General features: G+C 45.5%; 1 protein-coding gene across 1 annotated transcript; it reads right to left on the reverse strand.

Moving 5' to 3' along the window:
* Positions 1 to 386: 386 nt before the first annotated feature.
* On the reverse strand, positions 387 to 14,697 carry slitrk6 (SLIT and NTRK-like family, member 6). Its single transcript, XM_074664848.1, has 2 exons — positions 14,195 to 14,697; positions 387 to 4,163 (listed from the first exon to the last, which is right to left on the reverse strand). Exon 2 carries the CDS (start codon positions 4,146 to 4,148, stop codon positions 1,620 to 1,622), a length of 2,529 nt encoding a protein of 842 aa, XP_074520949.1. The 5' UTR covers positions 4,149 to 4,163; positions 14,195 to 14,697; the 3' UTR covers positions 387 to 1,619.
* Between the last annotated feature and the right edge of the window lie 4,682 nt (positions 14,698 to 19,379).

Below are 19,379 nucleotides of genomic sequence, written 5' to 3' on the forward strand. Positions count from 1 at the left end.
TAGAATACTGGGAGAATGTTGTCTGGTCAGATGCAAACAAAGGCTTCTCCACTAAGTATTAGATGAGTCTCAGTTAGTGTGTTCAATACTTTTTTCCTGTGTTATCGTACTTAATTACACATAATCATTATTTATGGACCTGAACGTTGAGATTTCTTTTCATGTGTGGATTATTTGAGTTAATACCAATGTCTGGTAGAAATTTTGTATGAGTTGCATCTTTGGAAATAAATGTGATGAGAAAAAAGTTGTCGTGTTCAATACTGGATGCAATAAATGAATGATCAGCAGACACTGGAAAAAGTCGTCCTTTGAACGTCTCCTTGCTCAGGGGGAACATACAGAATTTAACAGCACAATGCTCGCCCATTCATAAATCCACTTTATGTAGAATATTTCAACTCTTTATTTCCTGTTCATCAGTTACAACTTCTGTTTATATTCTGTACAGCACTGAAGGCACACAAAAACCAAAGATATAATGCAACAGAAGTATATACAAAATATACAGAATAAATAATTCAATCTAGTTAGGTAGAAAAGCTACAGAGTGTGTGCTTACATGAACCGTTTCCGAGTTGAACGAGTAGGAAGAGGAGGTGTGTAGTATAAATCCGGAGGAGGTCCTAACAGCAGTTCATTGCTTTGATTACCAGCGGGTCGTCGGCGTGGCAACCGCCGCCAGGTGTGCTAACAGTGAAATGTACCCACTGCTTTTGAAAGGTTCGAAACGGCTCCAAACAACATAAATTAGTCACATGACACACACATACACACACATTTGTGGCTCATTTTTCTCCGTCAGACTTTAAAAAAAGAAAGAAATGAAACTCAGCAGGATTCAGTTGATTGTCATGCACCATCTTATGGCATTTGAATAGTGCAATGCATTTGTACAAGGTTACAGTCATGTAGAATATATAAGTGCTGTATGTACTGATTGAGAGGAGGACACACATCCGTACTGTGAGTGTAGAAAAATAAATAGATATGACTGCAGCAGGCGACAGGAGAGCAGGGAAACCGCACTCCTGTCACTGTTTACCAAATATACAGTTGGCATTTCGCTGACTCTACGGCACAATGAGCATTATGGGTACAGCATTCCAGCTGGCGTATGTAGACGGAGGGTGTAATCAGGTCATACCCGGAGTAAGGATGGAGTGATTAAACAGTAATTCTGGGTCAAGTGGTGATTGAAAATGCACCCACTTCTTTTCCAAACATCTGCTCCATCCTATCAGCATGTCAGACAGGGTGGGGGTGGGAGGAGGGGGAGGAGGAGGGGGGTTTGCTATGCGGATCAATTCAGCTGGCTGCAGTGCGCCATGGATATTTCATCAATCATAAAAAGCTCAAATATCAGAGCTGGTTTCCAGCCAGGTCTGCTCTACAGAGTGGCTTCTATAGGTTCTGTTTGGCCCAAAATACACTTTTCACCAGCTACATCACATGGCTGTCAACAGATACAGGTACCAGAAAAAGGAAGGTTACATTCTGTGCTACTCTTCAACTCAAAGTGATGTGCCCGTGGTTATATCTCACTCTGTGGAAAGTACAGGAGGGCAAACAGGGCAAGGCACTTGGTTCAACATGTAACAGAGTCTTTGTGTTTCAGCTCAGTTAAATGCAGTTTGATGCTCCAGAACCTCTAAGTAATCAGGCTCAGTGTGCAAGTTGGCCTTGAGTTCAAAGTACTCGTTCTTAGTTTGCTCGAGCATGACCTTGCGCGGTCTTGAGTACATAATTGTCTCCATTAGCTTTAACTCCTCCTGGTGCCCCGGGACCTGCATGTCCACCGCCGACTGCAGCTGAGGCATGTTCTTGCGAAGGTACTCCGTGATCCCCAGCTGCTGCAGCTCCTTCTCTCTCTCCAGAATGTTCCTGTACAAGGAGTTGGGGTTCCCCAGAGTGACGAACTCCGCCGGGCACTCCCCAGTCATGGGTCTGAACTTTGAACTCCCCGTGAGAGGGGAGGTGTTCTCCTTCTCCATGATGCTCCTGCAGAACTGGTGCTTGGAGGTGGGGTCGTCGACGTTGTAATCCAGCTCGGCGTCGTGCTCCTTGTGCTGGGAGCAGTACGTCGGGTTGCGGCAGATCTGGACGATGGGGCTGTGCGAGCGCTCCTCGTAGAGCGTGGAGGAGCCCGTTCTTTGCGTTAAAGTGTGGTGTGTGGTTTTCTGCCCATACATGCTGTAGTGTAAATGGATGGGGCTGCTGTTGTTTTCACGAGGCTGCTCCTCGGCTGCTTTCTTCTTCGCCCTGCGCCGGCGCCGGTGCACCACAAACACCACCAACCCGGCTGAGCAGAATATAATCATGAGGATAAACATAAGGAGGCTTAAGATGAGCACAGAGAGGGGGACGGTGTCCGTGAGCGAGCTGAACAAACCTTTCTCCACGCTGTCCGGCCCTAATGTGGCTGTGATGCTCTCCTCCCCGCCTGGAGACATAGGGTAGTACGTCCCCAAGCCAGGACACAACACCTCATGACGCAGGCTCCTCAGCTCAGCCTGGATCACTTTGTTAGGGGTGTGGCATAAAATGGAGCCCACCACCGTGTCCTTTCTGAGCTTCTCCACCCATTGTTTGAGGCTGAGCAAGTCACAGCTGCAGTCCCAGGGGTTGTCCTCTAAATAAATCTGCTCCAGGGAGTCAAGTTGATCAAGCACGTTGCTCACTGGCAGATGCATAAGTAGATTTTTCCTCAGGTTTAATTTGGTGAGGGGCACATTGCGGAATATCTGTGCAGGGAGAGAGCTGAGCAGGTTGTTATTTAATGACAACAGCTTTAGGTTTGGCAGGGGATTAAAAGTGCCAGGAGCAATCTCTTTGATAAGATTGTATTCCAGATACAGGTATTCAAGGTTGTGCAGTCCCACAAACATGGTGGAGAAGAGTTTCTCTATTCGGTTTCCATTTAAGTAGAGCTTTTTCAAGCTGCTCAAGCTCAAGAAAGTTTCATTGTCGATGTAATCTATCCTGTTGTTGGCCAGGTTGAGCAGTTCTAAGCTGTCATACGTGACGAAATCATACTTAAAGAGTGTCTGGATCATATTCCCAGTCATGACCAGCTTAGTCGGGCTCTGCTGAAGTATTCCGATATCTGACACCTTCTGAATCCCCCGGTCCTGACAGTGCATCAAAAACCCTGCCACAGGGTGATTGTGACAAGAGCAGTGCTCCACACAGGGGCTGCCAGGAGTGTGAGACGGCGTCGGCGCCTTGGCGTCGTCTTTGGCGTTGATCACCTTGGGAATCTGAGCCACTTTGGATGACGGGGTGACGACCATATCCAGAGACTTCGACGGCTCCTCCAGGTTGATGTCAGCGTGGGACGGGCACAAAACGTCCCGCTTGACTTTAGCGAGGATAGTTCCCTTCAGCTGATGAGGCGTGGTGCAGACCACGTCCCCGAGAGCCGACTGGGCCCTCATGTTCTCCATCCAGATTTTCAGATGCAGAATGTCACAGTCACAGACCCAGTTATTGTCCTCGAGGAGGAGCTCCATAATCCTGCCGATGTGCTCCAAAAACCCGACATAAGGCAGCGTTTGGAGCTTGTTCCCACGTAAGTCCAGGTGTGTAAGGGGCACAAAGCGGAAAATGTTGTTTGGCAGAAACTCGATGGAATTATCATTGAGGATTAGGACCTTGAGGCGGATCAGTTTGTTGAAGGCCCCCGGCTCGATGACCCGTATGAAGTTTGTGTCAGCTTGGAGGAACTCCAAGTTCACCAGGCCTTGAAAAGTGTCCTCTTTCAGCGTGACGAGGAAATTGCTATTTATGTGCAGTTTTTTCAGCGAGCCCAGGGAGCTAAAGACCCCTGGCTCCAGCTCCTGTATGCTATTACCCCCAATGTGCAGCGAGAGGGCATTCTTAAGCCCTTCCATTTCCTCGGCGCGCAGCTCCACCAAGTCGTTCTTGTAGAGGTTCAGGTGGAAGGGCACGCCTGACGGGATTTTGATCTGGGAGATTTTGCTGATGTTCCTCTGCTCGCAGTTCAGATAGAGGATGCCATCCTTCCCCTCGCAGGAGCACAGGGAATCACAGGACTCGCTGATGGAGGATGAGGCCTCTGAGGGGGGGACGTCTTGGGAGTGGGTTGCGGAGAGGAGCAGGGCGATGAGAACGATACAGGGCAGCATGTTGCTGTGAGATATCTGTGGAGATAGAAAAGGAAACCATTAGGCTTACATGTTTTTGAAGTCGTGCAGGGTTTAATACAAATTTAATGCATGGTTCTATGTCAGAGTGTATCCAATCATCCTGATCCACATGGAATACAAGTTTCATGTCTTACAGTACAGTTAGATCCTTTCCTGTCCTAGATGTCTCTCATAATCCTCTCTGTATCACTTAGAGATGTTGTTTCCTTAGAGGACAAGGAAGCGGAGTGAAATCAAGCGCAGGAGCTAACGAGCATCCTAATAACCCGTATCAAACCGCCATCAGAGCCCCAAACTGGACAATGCGTCTGAGATGAGCTCAGACAGAGAGGCAGCATCTCCCTCCAGTGAGTCACAGCAGCATGATGGTACATTTAAAGAAACTCTCTCATTTGACTGATTTTTCTGCCCCTTGTGCTCATTCCAACAAAGACTTACTCAGCGTGAGTCACTCAGATGCATAAGTCACTCTGGTTCTTTTGGAAGTCTCGTCTAAGAGGAAGATTTACGAGGGGACTGGAAACAAACATCTTAATTGATCACCCAGAGCCGGGGGTGAGAATTAGACTCCACCTATGAGCTGCCCACTGACAACAAGAGGACTCAGGATTTATACTGACTGACAAGAGACGAGCTGGAATGTGATTTTAATGATGCCACGCATCAGCGCCACATCTCAATCCATTAGGTTAATGCGAGTGAAATCAGGATGGATCAAAGGGGAGATCGCTCTCAGGGGACGGGTAGCCCATGTTCTCGCGATCAAGGAGGACTAGATACCCACTGTTCTCAGACAGAAGTCTTCAAAGAGATAAGACGGCAGCTGTTCTTGTTAACGAATGAGATAACTTCATAATCCACAAAAGCTTACTCCTCTAACCAAGCCAGTATCGAACGCTTCTCCTCTTTTGAATCAAGCAAAATCAACCCCAACTCTCTTTTTTCCCCCAAATGTTCATCTGTAGAAACCAGCGTTAACGCTCTACCTACAGAAATACTTCACCAACATTAATAATCCATTCTACTCCGCCTCTGCTGGGAACCACCGCAACATCAGACGGCAAGAATAATTAGCTGTGCGCTCTCGCCTCCAGGGACGCCTGGCGCTGTTTGTCGGCCTGCGCGGATAACAATGAGGAGGCCGAGTGTTGAAACATCTTCCCAATGAGGAGTACACAAGTCATTTAAAAAGCCAATAATTCTGCAGGAGATGGAAGAGATTCCTCAAATGATAAGCAGTGAGTTACCACCCTGAATTAATTTCTTGCGTTAGAGGAGATGCTGGTTAGATGGAAGGAGAATGGAAGATATGATTGACTTTGAGCTTTAATTACCGATGTTTATTATCTGGAAAGCCCTTTGGTTTCAGAAAATAATGCTCGCTTGAGGATATCTTTGGCTATTTTCCTTCATGAGTTATCTGTCCTGGCCTGTTCGGAAGCCAGGTGGCAGTCGCGGCACCTGAGGCACTCACCCTTGTGACCCAATGTGAAATGAAACAGACTATTGGCAGATGTTATCTCGCCCTGCATGATGACACAGCCAGGGGGCAGATATGGAACGGCATCACCGTCCTCCACATTCGAACACACTCCCTTTTTTTTTCTCAGGTAATCAATGTTGCATGGAAGCCGGCTTGCGCGTCTCTTCTCTTTTCTTTTCCAATTCGCGTCCCATGCTGCTCAGACAATTCAATTAGAGATCTAGTGGAGCCCTCGGAGAACTCCCCTCATGCATGAGCGCGAAGCCAAATCATCACCCGACATCAAATGAGATGAGTTAGAGGAGGAAAAGCTGGTACTGAATCAACGAGGGATGAGGAAATGTGTTGATGGAATATTTATCGCACGTTGACGCCGTGTTGAATATACAACAAGCATTAGCCACTTGCAGTCACAGAAATAGCATCCTCACACTCGGTTTTGAGTAAATGCAGAGGTAAAAAAACACCCTAAGACTGGAGAAACTAACTCAACAAGCTTCTTTTTGTCTGTTTTCTCCTCCACAGGAAGGTGAAAGATGCCTGAAAGAAACATGCCTGAAGCAAGAAAGGTAGGCCGACAAATGAAGACTGTACTCATCCAGCTCTGGTGTATTCAGGGAAGTAGGAACCCATGTGACCCTCAGCATGACGCCCATGTGTGTCCTCCATTGAATTTACACACTTCATGCACTAAACGGTCTCTAATTGTTACCTTCAAGGCATGCAGGCCCATCAGCCTGAGACACAGCACAGGAATAGTATCCATGAGCACACACAAACCTGGATCAAAGAGCACCAAAGTAGCGTGCACATTATCCAGTTGACAGTTTTTGGACATTATTTTTAGATAATACGAACACGGCCGTAGTCATGTTCTGTCCTCGTCACTGTCAAAGTGAGTAAAGCACGCCGCAGCCACAAATAGCCCATAAGGCAGGAGCATAATTCCTTTTCTGTAGCGTGAGGCATCTTGATGTACAAGTACGAGGGGCTTGTTATCCCTCGTGGCACCCGACGGAGCCATCCCCCTCCCCAACTCCGTCAAGACTGATAAAAGTCACTCTGTATTTATGTTTTTAAACTTATCCAGTGGGGATCCAGTGGGGAGAGTTTTCTCAGTTTCATGCTTGTTTTGGGAGCGCTTCGCCAACGCCTCAGCTTTCTCGCGTTTTATGACCTCGGTCCACCTCATTACGAGGCTACCTGCATACGTGGTGATTTATGGTGGGTGACAACAGGGCGGTTGAAGGAGTACATTTTAATTCAGGGAAGTCTGAGGTTTGCTGTCAGAGCGCGGCATAAATAGTCTTTAATGTGCTGGTCGATCATCTGGAAGTCTGAGGGCTGAGATGTAAATGCAGTATATCCTCATGACAGAGATCAAACACTGAGATGATGGATTCAGAGCTTATATGACATTATTTATGTTCTCATTATCATACAGAGGCTGAGGCTTGATGTAAATGCTAAAAGTGACTATTGTTACACTGTACACACTGTAAGCACACTGAAAGGTGCTCACTCTGAGTCGTTCTGGCTTGATGTTTTTGTATTAACCTGCTTGTTTGTGGTCTCATGTTGTGGAATTTGCAAAAAATTTCCAAAAAGTTGTTATGGCTGATTTTGCCTCCCTTTTAAATTGGTTAATACTGGTTATGTAATATGATGCGATAGCCAATCAGAGAGCCAGCTGACTGAAAAAGGTAGAACAACAAATGTAGGTATGTTAAGTAGCGTGGAAGCAAAGCATAAAGCAAATTGTACAGTAAAAATGAAGGCCGCACTCGATCATTTGCAGAAATAGTATTGAGTTAAAACAGGTGTTTCTGCCGGCAACGCCAAGATATCGGCGACAGACTTGTAAACCACATTCCCCTTCTGTTGTGGTTAAACACTGCTCATAGACAATCAAATTAGCACAGTAGCACACCTGTTCATGGCTTCTCATCTCAATCGATCACACATGCTAGCCGTCATTGCGCACAAATTGCTGACGAACACTAATGGGCCAGTTTAATGGAGTGCTATGAGTGCACCCAACCTCGTGAGTTTGATAAGAAAAATATAAAATAGGGGATAAGACACTGATGTGGAGCACCAACCACCATCTTGGGAGGGTTGCATTTAAGGCAGCCTCTGATTTTTTAAGCAAACAAGTTATTATCTGAAAAATGATTTTTTCGTTTGAAATTCAAGCAAGGTTAATTTAAATCTCCCGTCTTTTGCGGCATGATAAGACATGCTGCTAACTTCGCAAGTGATACATTCAGGTACCCTCGGAAACTTGAGAATCTGACAATAATACCACTGTTTTCAGTTTCTGGATTGGACAAATGGTTTGTAAGTGCTAGTCATTTAAAAATAAGAGGTATTTTGATCCCGCCGGCGGGTTTTGAGATCAAGAGGGTTTTCACATTAAAACCAAGCGGCAACCTCCGGTCTGAGAATATGAGACAATGCTGAAGTGCTAAAATCTGCTGTTTCTGGAGTGTTCACATGAGGATAGCTCCGGAAGTAGCGGAAGTCACATACACACCAAGCCAAAAAAAGCCATTTTCAAAGCAGAAATTAACCTATTTACAGCCTGGTTCAAAAAATGTCTCCTGTCTGAGTCTTTAATTTACTACCACCACCCACTGTAGGGGGGGTGAATGTTTTTCTAACGTGGCCGTTCAGAGGATATTAAGATCACGAACTTCCCCAATAAGAGGCAAAGCTGAGGGTCACGTGACGGCCGGCGCTCTCTGGCTGTAGGTGAAGCCCTTGCCACTACCAATATGGCCGCTGTAGCCGATATGCTTCATTTTCCATTTCAGAAACAGACTGGTGACGTCGGCGAGACTACGTCCATGATTTATACAGTCTATGATTAAAACTAGCTGAACGAAGCTAAGTGGACTTGATAAGCTCATGACATAGTTTATCTGTTATTTTTCACTATTCAGTGTTATTCAATGTGTTTTGTTGTTAAATGGTTTTAACCCTTCTGGAGCTTCTAGCATTTTTTCTTTTCCTGATTGTTGGTAAACTCCAACAGCTGGACTATATTAGCACACTTTTTTACAACATATGTGCTTTAACCTTTTTTTAAAAAGCATTTTGCAAGCGCCCCCTAAGGGCCAGACCACCCTAACTGTACTGACTGGAGTGGAGTTGAACAGAAACAGAGTCTGCATTTTTAGCTTCACAGCTAGCACTGTTTAGATTGGCAACCATCACATTCTCTGCCATGTTGACTGTAAACTCAGTGAAAAGACTCAGTTAGTGTTTCACCACATCATAGAACAGCCTCTAATAAAAAAACAACCCCACATCCTCCTCCTGGCGAGGACTTAAGCCGTACTCCCTCCACTGCACAGAAACAAAGATCCTCCTGGCGCTGCTGCACACGAACACAGCCTCAGCAACCAGGGAGGTGAGGATCACGTCCTCCCCTGTGCTCTGCTTGCTGCCCGCTCTGGGCTGCGTCTTTAGAAACATCAGCGGCCTGCTGAAGCACCATCAGCTGTGCCGCGTCCCGTGCCGTGCAGTAGCTGGAACATCTGGCGAAATGAGCCCTCAATCTGCACATGCATCCAATCAGTCCCCTCTCTGAATACCTTGTGTGCTGCACAGCCTCCTCTCTGACTGTTCTCAGCTGGTGGGCTTTAATGTCTGATAGCCAACATATGCATGATAGAACTAATAATAGAAGCACAAAGCGAAGGGACTGGATGGGAGGGGCTGAGCTCCCTTGGCAAGCGCAATTTAGTGGGCTTGCATTTCAAATGGTCTGTTTAACTAATGCGCAGTAATTAGTTCTCCAGAAACGAGCACGCACATTACACAAGTGTATTGTGGCATTAAGGTACATTTTGTAAAAGAAGACATCTGCAGTGAGCAGATGTATATTTCTTTGTGCATTAGTGTCGTCTTGAAGAGGGAGATCATTTAGCGGTGACTAACCGGTGCCCAGGAGGACTGGTGAGTGGAGATAAATTCACCCTGCAAAGACTGGCACGTCAGTAGTGGTGCAGCGTTGTTAAATAAGCATGCCAGTGTTATTGGTTGTGTTCTCAGCTGTTTGAACAGGCCGTTCAGAAGCAGCAGCGAGAAGGCTACAGGGTAACACTAATGATAGTCTTGTGATTCAATCCAGAAATAGGTGTAGATGTGCCGTCAGATACACAAGGCTGAGTCTGAAAGTAGGCACATGAGAGGCAGTCAGACCTGCTCAGGCTGGGTAAACAAGGGTGGTCTCTGCATAACAAGTCTTAACTGATGATTGGTGATACAGAGACACTGCGGACACATCTCTGCTACAGTGTTGTATCGAAATAATCTCATTGTCATGAATTTGAAGCTTCAAACATCCACAACTCCAAAGAGTGGCTTTCAGATGTTGATTTGTGAGCTGTTTACACGCTACACGTAACTGAAAATAGTGCAAAAGCAGCCTGTTCTGGGTCACCAGGAACATGTTCCCAAAAATCTGATCAGTGGACGTCAATTTTTCCTAACTATTTTGGAGTTTCTTGCTTCCATTATTTGTAAAAAGACTCTGTGATTTCAAACAATAGGATTCCATGCTTTACAAATGGTTTACATTCCTGTTGAATGGGATGAAATGATAGCCAATCAGAGCGCAACATGGGTAAAGAAGGAAGAACAACAAATTTAAGTATGTTAATGAGAGTTAAAGCAAAGCATAAAGATAGTTGTACTTAAGAAATGAAGTTCGCAATTAGTAATGGATCCTGCCGGCAACGCCAAAATATCCGCACCAGATTTGTACACCACGTTTTCTTCTCTTCTGGTTAAATGTTTTTCGTAATGAACTAAATTAGCACAGAAACACACCTGTTACGTGGCACTTTTGTGGTTTTGCGCTGATTTAGTTTTTAAAGTTTTTCACGTAGCTTGTTCACAGAAAACCAGCTGAGTGAAATCTTCTTTTGCAAGTTGTTTACACTGTAATTGTTACTAAAAATAGAGCAATGGCAGCATGTTTAGGGTCGCTAGGGACATGTTTCTAAAACATAGCGACGAGGACGCCATTTTTTACCCAACTTTTTTGAAGTTCCAGAAGTTTAAAATAAGCATGAAATTCTCAAAAATGTCAAAATATTTTGAAGTCAAATTTGATTTGTTGCAGTTTTTAAATCCAAAACAGGGTTTAAGTGTTTTTTTTTAATGGGTCCAAAGCATATCTTAACACTTTAACTTTAAATAAAACTTTGCTCTCCACCAATACAACCCTGATATCCAAAACTTTGATTAAATGTCAAAACTTCTTTCCTGACTCACTCAGTTAACTTTTAAAAAATCCAATGAACCTTAAAAAAATGGATGTTTTTCACATTATTTTCTAAACACAGAAAAGTCACGGCTGCTATTCTTGTTAAACGTACAGGTAAAAAAAAAAAAAAAAACGACATGATGTGAATGATCGATGTATCTTATCTGGTTTCATATCGACAACCAATGAAAAATGAATATGCAAATCCAGCGCCTCACTGGGCTCTATAGGGTTAACAAATGTGAAAAGTTGTGTAAAAATGTGGAAGATAAATGAGTGAATGAAATATATTTTAGAGATGAGATAGAAGTCACACTGAGTATTTGGAAATGCAACCTCATTCCAAGTTGATATGTCGTATTTGGTAGTAATTTGAGAAACAAAGGCTTGATTTTAATCCGTCATATCTGGAGCTTTAAGGAAGTTTTGCTTCACTCAGATTCTTCTAGCTGCATAAAAAGCTTGTCAGTACAAACAGGAGCACTTCAGAGCCTCCGTACGACTCCTGCACATTCTTTGATTTATGACAGATTGGTGCCAGGCGTGTACGTCACGTCTTAGTGACGTGTGAAATTGGCAGGTGTGTGACTGATTGGATTCCTGCAGCTTCACTAAAGGGAAACCCTGCAGAGCCAACTCATCGAGTGTTTACATCACACCTGAACAGTGATGGAGAGGAGAAAAACGCATGGATTCATTTTCTGCCAACCCAGCATTAACCAAACAAAGTCCCCGTAGCTCTTGTGGAGAAGAGAAAGTAATAAAAAGACGCAGGAAGTCGTGGTGTTTCTGACTGTTCGGGGAGCTCGTGAGTTTCCCACCTGACAGAAAATCACTCGGCTTGGATTGCGCACACCACCTATTCTGATTCACTCCTCGCTCTGCCCCGTCTCTATTTATTCGCCAGACGCTTCCATTATTCATCCTGGTGACACTCTGGGATCACTATAAGTCGCTTTATGATGCAGAGCCGCTGGAACAAAACTCCACCTGTTTGACACCCTGAGGGAGCAGGAGCAACGCAGAGGCCTGAAGGAAATCCAGGGTATGACCAATGGAGGCTGCAGGCCTCGGAGGAAGTGACAGACTTTAAGAGATTACAGACAGAGTGGTGCAGTGTTTTAATAATGAAAGAGGAGGATTTGAACATTAAAGCCTGCGAGGAGACGCTTTGAATATGTAAAACAGAAGGACAGTTTAGCCAGATTGAGCTGGAGGCATCTTGTTTTTCTGCCCCTACAAGTTTCTCTTTTACACCATCAGGTACAGTTGCAGAGTTAATTGAGTGTCTGATGACTTAATAACCACCGGGACTCGCGCTGACCCGCACGGCCTCCCCGAGCAAGACTTTTCAAGACCAATTAAGGAGCAGCGCCAAAGGATGTGGTCAGCGTCAAAGTCAAAGTCTTAACTCTCATTTTTGTTCAAAGGAGGGTGGATTACCGCCGAGGAAGAGATCATAACAGAGTTATCAGAGGCAACACATCAGTGTGCGTGTGGGACGTGACGTGGATGCAACAGAAACGAGGCCGGCGAGGTGTTTATTGTTCTCAATAATGTGCTCACTGAGCATTTCATCAGAGCCCCTAACCACAGCCGCTTCCCAAACAGCAGCTTTTACAATATTTATAGCCGCCTGTGCAGCAGAGACACTCATGACAGGTGGGTGACATCCTCCTCGCGTCGTGCAGAAAGTTTCAGGAAAAATATCAGGGTGAAATGATTCCAGGCTTAGATTGGGTTTCAGAGCCTGTGGACGAGTCTATCCACTCACCAGGCTGCAATAAAAGAGCCAGTGGCCTGGAGCGAGCTCCCCCCTATACGTCTCCTGACAGAGAGCTTTATAGCAACTTTAGTGAAAGGAGCTATTTTCCTCAGCGTGGAGTGACTAAGCAGAAAGAGGAGGGGAAGAGCTTCACACACAGGCCTACCTGCTCGTGGAGGAGAGCCTGACACACTCATGACCTGAGAAAGTTCTCCCCCTCATGGAGGTCAGCGACCAACAGTTGCGTGCTCCTCTGATACTCAAAGGCACCACAGTAGCTGCAGGGCTGAGACACAGAGGACGGCGGAGGAGATGCGAGACTTGTTGCCCGACATGGGAGCTGGGATTAAATCGTGCATGAGCAGCAGTGTGTGGCAGCGCTCGTGCTTTGTTTACGTGCTCCCCCCCTCCTCCCTCCACCTCCTCTCCAGTGTCCCCTGAGCGTCCAGCGGGGCACCAATTACAGCAGGCCTTCTCCTACTTTTTCTCTTTTTTTTACTCTGCATTGGAAGTGATGTGGCTTGCCCTGCAGGGTCGACACCACCGCTACACCCACGGATCTGTGGAGATTCTGCCAGCGCCCGCGGCCCTCCAGCGCGGTCCTAGAGAAATGATAATTATGACATCCGCCCACTCGAAAGGCAGGAGATAGTTCAACTCTCTTGCTCCTTGCTTGAGTTCTTCTTCTTCTTCTTTTTTTTTGACTGATTCAATATTCTGCGGGCTACTTTCTTTGTCTGTGAGAGGAGCTCACTCATATATCTGCAGGCTTTGTAAAGTTAACACTCAGTCTTGCTCCTGATATTAGAAGTAGAGGCGCAATAAATCAAGAAAAAAATCCATCTTGAGTCAGATTGGCACTCACAGGCCACCGTACATGCAGAAACCATAATTAAACCAAGCATATAGGTATGTTAAGGGTGCAACCATGCGAGAAATTAGGGCCCAAACTCATTAAGAAGAAGGCCTGGATTTAAATATGAGCACACCTGTGCCGAACAACACCTCTATGTATCCATCCACAGGCTCTATATGTCTCTGTTTTCAAGCTGAAGAATAAGAAGTTTCTTGATTCCAGGAAGGCAATAACAGCCTCCTGTACAAGCTCAGCACCAATCTTCATCACCATAAAACCAGCACAGCCGTAGGATACAGTAACTGCGTGTGGCACGCAGCCAGGTGTGCTCGAGGTAATGGAGGACCCTCTGGAATACTCCCCCCGCTCCCTCCCTGTCAGGTCCGAGCACTTTTCCTCTCCTCTCCTGGTAATAACAAGCAGCCATGAATTACCCTGACAGGTCGTCCAGTTAACTCACAGGAATGCTCTTTTCTGTCAAATGAGGAGAGGGGGGAAAGCTAGTTGGAACCTGTCCACAAGGAGCACCTGGATTCCACGGTGAGATGAACGCACCCCACCTGGTGTAACTGTTCAGAATGAGCCTGTTTTCATTTTTTTAATTCCAGAGGTGTGAGGTGTGTAACTCCGCTTCGTGACTTACCGAGTGGAAGTGGCAGAAACGGAGGCTTCAGCTGTCACCAGCCATGAGGAGACGCGGCGAAGCGACGCATTGAAGAGGCGCTCCCCTCCACAACACGCAGGAAAAACTTCACCACTCCGCCACTCAGTCCTCCCGCAGCCTGTCTGAGTGTTAAAACCCTGTCTCTCCCTCACACACACACATAGGCTACATCCACACACACCAATTATTCCGAGCGGCTCGCGGTGCGGCTCCACTCCGGTCCCGGGATGATGTGTGTATCCTCTCCTCTCTCCTCTCACACTCCTCTCTCTGGAGGAGGATGAAGTTGCAGGTGAGAGGAGGAAAAATAGAGTTTAATTGAGAAAAAAAGGGAGTGAAAAAGAAAGGATTCTCCTCCTGTTAGAGTCCGGGCTGAGTGATACACGCGCGTGCCGCGTCCTGCTCTTGCGCCGCGCCGCGCGCTCCGTGTAGTTAACCAAGCTGCGATGTATTGGAGTTGCTCAGTAATTTGCATGCAGTAGAGGTGGACTACAGAGACGGGTAGCTGCGGCAAGCGCGGTTTAATGCGTGCAACTACTTCCGCTATCGCCTTTCAAAATAAAAGCACGATGAATATTCTCTTTTTGTGCTGTCATCAATTTCAAAATCCTTCTCCAGGCAGCATATTCAATCAAAAAAACACTCTATATGCAGTTTTATCTCACTGATAAATCAATTAGTGCTTCCCCTTTTCCTTTATTTTGCAAGTACATAATAAAAGGTTTTTATTTTGAAAGGTAACTCGCAGATTTCTCACTGTTTTCCCGTGTGTATGTGGTAGTTTTTTCTCAAGTTGCAAAAAAAAAGGTTTATAGCATCCATACAGAGCCCCTCCTCCTCCTGGAGCTTCTTACAATACCAAGAAGGAGAAAAAAAACTTGCATTGATGGGCTTTAAATAGCCTGGCTGCAGCAGCCTAAAGCCTGGAGCTGTGCAATGCATCCAAACTACACAAGACAGAGTCCAGGATCTGGCTCACAGTCCAGAGGAGTTGACCCCCCGCCGCTGACGAAGCGTGGCGTCATTATCCCTGCTCATGCCCCTCGAGAAGCCCAGCGTCTGCGGCTCACTGGTTGATGAGTCTCATATGTGTTTGGAATGTCCTCCCCAGGCTGCGGTAGTTTTATACATCTCTCTGTGAGTGTGTGTGAGTGTGTGTTTCAGCAAAGTGGGTCTGTCACAGGATTAGTGTAAATTTACCTCCCATCTGGAACATCATAGCACGGTGAAAGTCTCTGCTTGACCTCGCTTGTTACCCAACCCAGATAAGGCTCCTCAGAGGAGGAAGAGGAGTGAATGGAAGCCGGAGAGAAAGAGCGCAACCTTGAAAACACTCGGGAGATTTTGAGACATAGAAGTGACTCCTGGATGAGAAAAAACACAGTTTACACAAACTGAAACATCTTGTAAGAGCAGCTTTTCGAAGCCATTAGGCGCCTTTGTTCCTGAGTCATCCAGGTAGATCTCTTCTGAAGGTGGCTGTTCCTGGGTTTAGACTGGTGTTGATGCCGTTTTAATAATGCACGTCGGGGTTTGATGAGAGGATGAGTCAAACAAAAGCCTGACATGCAACGTTAATTGACTTATGCAACAGCAGGAGTTGTTTTTGACGGATTTCAAAGTTCCTCAAATGTTTCTATTTCTGGACGCGTCTTCAAGAGACATTTTATCACATTATTCCATCTCCTTTCTCAAAAACACCCTCAATCAGCAGCACGTTGACAGCAATTAGTCTAAAAGCCGTTAAAGTCGAGTGTGTCAACTGAGCGGCTTGAAAGCGGCGATTTATTTGTGTGTTTAATGTTTGTTCCCCACCCTGGGATTCCTGAGATTTCCCCTGCCGTACTTAAGCCTCTAAGATACCGATCCAAAGCGCTCCAGGCCTCCGCGTTTGACACTTTTTGGTGTACTGAACGGCATCATTAAAACTCAAAGCGGACCGAGGGAAAGTAGGGTGACACTCACAAAGGAGCCGTCTCTTTGGCAACTGCTCAGACACCATCCGTCCTATTTTCCAACATAATCATCGCACTTAACCGCGTGAAACGCCGAGCAGCAGCCTCGCTGTGACGTCTGAGGATTCTCTCAGGCCCCGCAGCACTAATGAGAATAAAGTTACCTCTGTGTGGATACTGAAGGGGGCACTTTTATTTTATTTTATCTGACTCAAACGGAGGAATTTGAGCAAAGATGGAGCCTCGGGTGTTTCAGAGCTTCACATCAAACTTGTAAACACACGTCAGCCACTTTATTCGGCACACCTGTCCAACTGCTTGTTGACGCAACTTGTAGACATGGTCAAAGCGAGCATCAGAATGGGGAAGAAAGGTGATTTAAGGGACTTTGAATGTCAACCATCTCTAGGTTTACAGAGAATGGTCCCAAAAAGAGGAAATATCCAGTGAGCAGCAGTTCTGTGGACAAAATGCCTTGTTGATGCCAGAGGTCAGAGGAGAATGGACAGACTGGTTGGAGCTGATAGAAAGGCAACAGTAACTCAAATAACCACTGGTTACAACCGAGGTCTGCAGAAGAGCATCTCTGAACACACAACACGTCCAACCTTGAGGCAGATGGGCTACAGCAGCAGAAGACCACACCGGGTGACCCTCCTGTCAGCTAAGAACAGGAAACTGAGGCTACAATTCACACAGCAACACCAAAACTGGACAATAGAAGATTGCCTGGTCTGATGAGTCTGGATTTCTGCTCCACATTCAGATGGTAGGGTCAGAATTTGGCGTCAACAACAGGAAAGCATGGATCCATCCTGCCTTGTGTCAACGGTTCAGGCTGCTGCTGCTGGTGTAATGGTGTGGGGGAGATTTTCTTGGCTCACTTTGGGCCCCTTAGTACCAACTGAGCATGGTTTAAAGTTCACAGAAAAATGGGGGGGGAAAAAGAGAAAAAAAATAAGAAGAAAAGGAGAAAAAAGAAAAAAAGGAAAAGAGGAAAAAAGAAAGAAGAAGAAAAACAAGAAAAAAGGAAAAAAGAAGAAAAAAAGAAGAAAAAGGGAAAAGAAAAAAGAAAAAAAGAAAAAAGAAGAAAAACAAGAAAAAAGGAAAAAACAAGAAAAAAAGAAGAAAAAGGGAAAAGAAAAAAGGAAAACAAGAAAAAAAGAAGAAAAGGAAAAGAGGAAAAAGAAGAAAAAGGAAAAAAGAAATAACAAAAGCAAAAAAGAAGAAAAAAGAAAAAAGAAGAAGAAAAAGAAAAAAATAAGAAAAAAAATCAAAGAAAAAAAAGTAAGAAAGAAAAAGAAAAAAAGGGAAAAAAAAGAAAGAAAGAAAAAGAAAAAAAAGGGAAAAAAGTGATGCTATCATGTCAATATGGAGCAAACTATCTGTACTTTGAAAGCTGAGTGTTTTTGCACAATAGCTCTGGAACAATATGCACAGTTAGACTCCACAGCTGGCCAAGGTCGCATCCTGCATTTTAGGAAAACTCCACTTGCTTCAAGGCGTCGAGTTTTGCCACCCATACACAGGCGTATCCTCCTACCCCCTGTGTCACTCTCAGTCATCTTCATAAGACTAACACACTAGCCAAGAAGCCAAAGGAGTAAAACACTGCTGCTGCTGCGTGATGACATTTGGAAGACAGGGCAAGTTTGGCTCATCTGCAATGAAAATCTCTGCACAAATAATAGAAGATCCTCCCGCGTCTTTGTGTGTGTGTGTGTGTGTGTGTGTGTTTGTCTTCGCCCAAGGAGCTGGCCCACCCACAGCCGTACGCTGCACACAATTTGTGCTGCTGCAGCCGGAGATGTCTCACATGCTCTGCATCATGGCTTCGTATGGAGGGCAGGGTGGGAAGAAGTATTTCGCCAGGACCCAGACTTGGTAAATTTAGTCTCGCTCCTCGCTACACCCCCTGTCACAAGAGGAGCCGTCAGAAACAGGCCTTCCAACCCAAACTGCTTCTGTTTTCTGTTTGTTTTTTCCTTCTCGAGGAGGACTGGTCTTGCTAGGGAAGTCCACAGGCTGGTACTGTGTGGGATTTAGGTCAAGGAACACTTTGTTTTGGCAGGAGCAGAAATATCTGCATTAAAAGTTTGTTTTGCAGGAGAAAAAAAATGATGCTGTTTTTCTTCACATAACAAAAACATGAAAACTGAGCCAAGAGAGTCATAGTGGGTTAAAGTGGGGTTTCATGAGTGGAATTGGGTTACATTTCACCGCCACAGAACCAGATGGCTGCATTGTGCACCAGTCAGTCCTGGCTTTCTTCTTTCCCCCCCGCAGTAATTATGATCCCAATTACATTGTGATATAGAGCGACAATAGAGTGATGTGCGCTCCCTGTGTTTTTTGTCTTTCATTCATTGTGATTGAGACAATAATGGCAGGCAAAGGCTCAGGAACAGGCAGCCTTTGTTTGATGTGTGTTGCTGAAAAGAGCCATTCTTCTGCTGTATTATCAACAATCCCTTCTGCTCTGTGAAACTTGGAGAAGTGCTCCGTTTAGAGCAGATTATTAAACCAAAGTGAACATGTCTGCGTCTGAAAGTGAAACTCATGTTTGATTCTTCCCCCAGTGGAGCCACTGAGGGCTCCAGAGTGCTCTCCTGGTCCCAGGGTTTGCTCCCCAGGTTGGCCTGAGTGCTCTCCTACTTAGCACAGTTGCTCTGTGAAGTGGACTAATTGCTCTTTAACCTCCCAGAGGGCGCTTGTTGTCAAGTCAAGTGGTGTTTTGTGGAGCACTCAAAGGTAAAATAGCACTAGATGACAGTGGTGTGCAACAGGGGTGGGCAAAGGGGTTTCCCCTCATTGTGACCCTGTTGATGAAAAACACATGTTAAAACCCCCTTTTGAGAGCCATAACACATGTTACTGCCCTCTTTGATGCTCAGCTGCACACAAAAGTGCCCACTTGGGATTCAAAACAAACATGCTTAAATGTCCTCTCGGGAGACTAAACACATCATCTTAAGTGCCTCTTGAGAGCCCAATTGTGCACTAAAGGGTCCTCTTTGGAGCCAAAACACTCACTGAAGAGTCTCCTTGGGACTCAAAATGTGTGTTATGGTGTCATTTTGGAGCTAAGATGCACGCTAGAAAGCCTCTTCAGAGCCAAAACATACTTCAAAGGGCCCTTTTGGGAGCCAAAATGTGTGCTAAAGTTACTCTTGGAAGTTTAAGAAACAGTCTTTAGTGCCAATTGTGCA

This window comes from Halichoeres trimaculatus, unplaced genomic scaffold, assembly GCF_033239565.1.
Source record: "Halichoeres trimaculatus isolate MK-OKI-2021-1 unplaced genomic scaffold, fHalTri1.1 fHalTri1_scaffold_24, whole genome shotgun sequence".
NCBI lineage: Eukaryota > Metazoa > Chordata > Actinopteri > Labriformes > Labridae > Halichoeres > Halichoeres trimaculatus.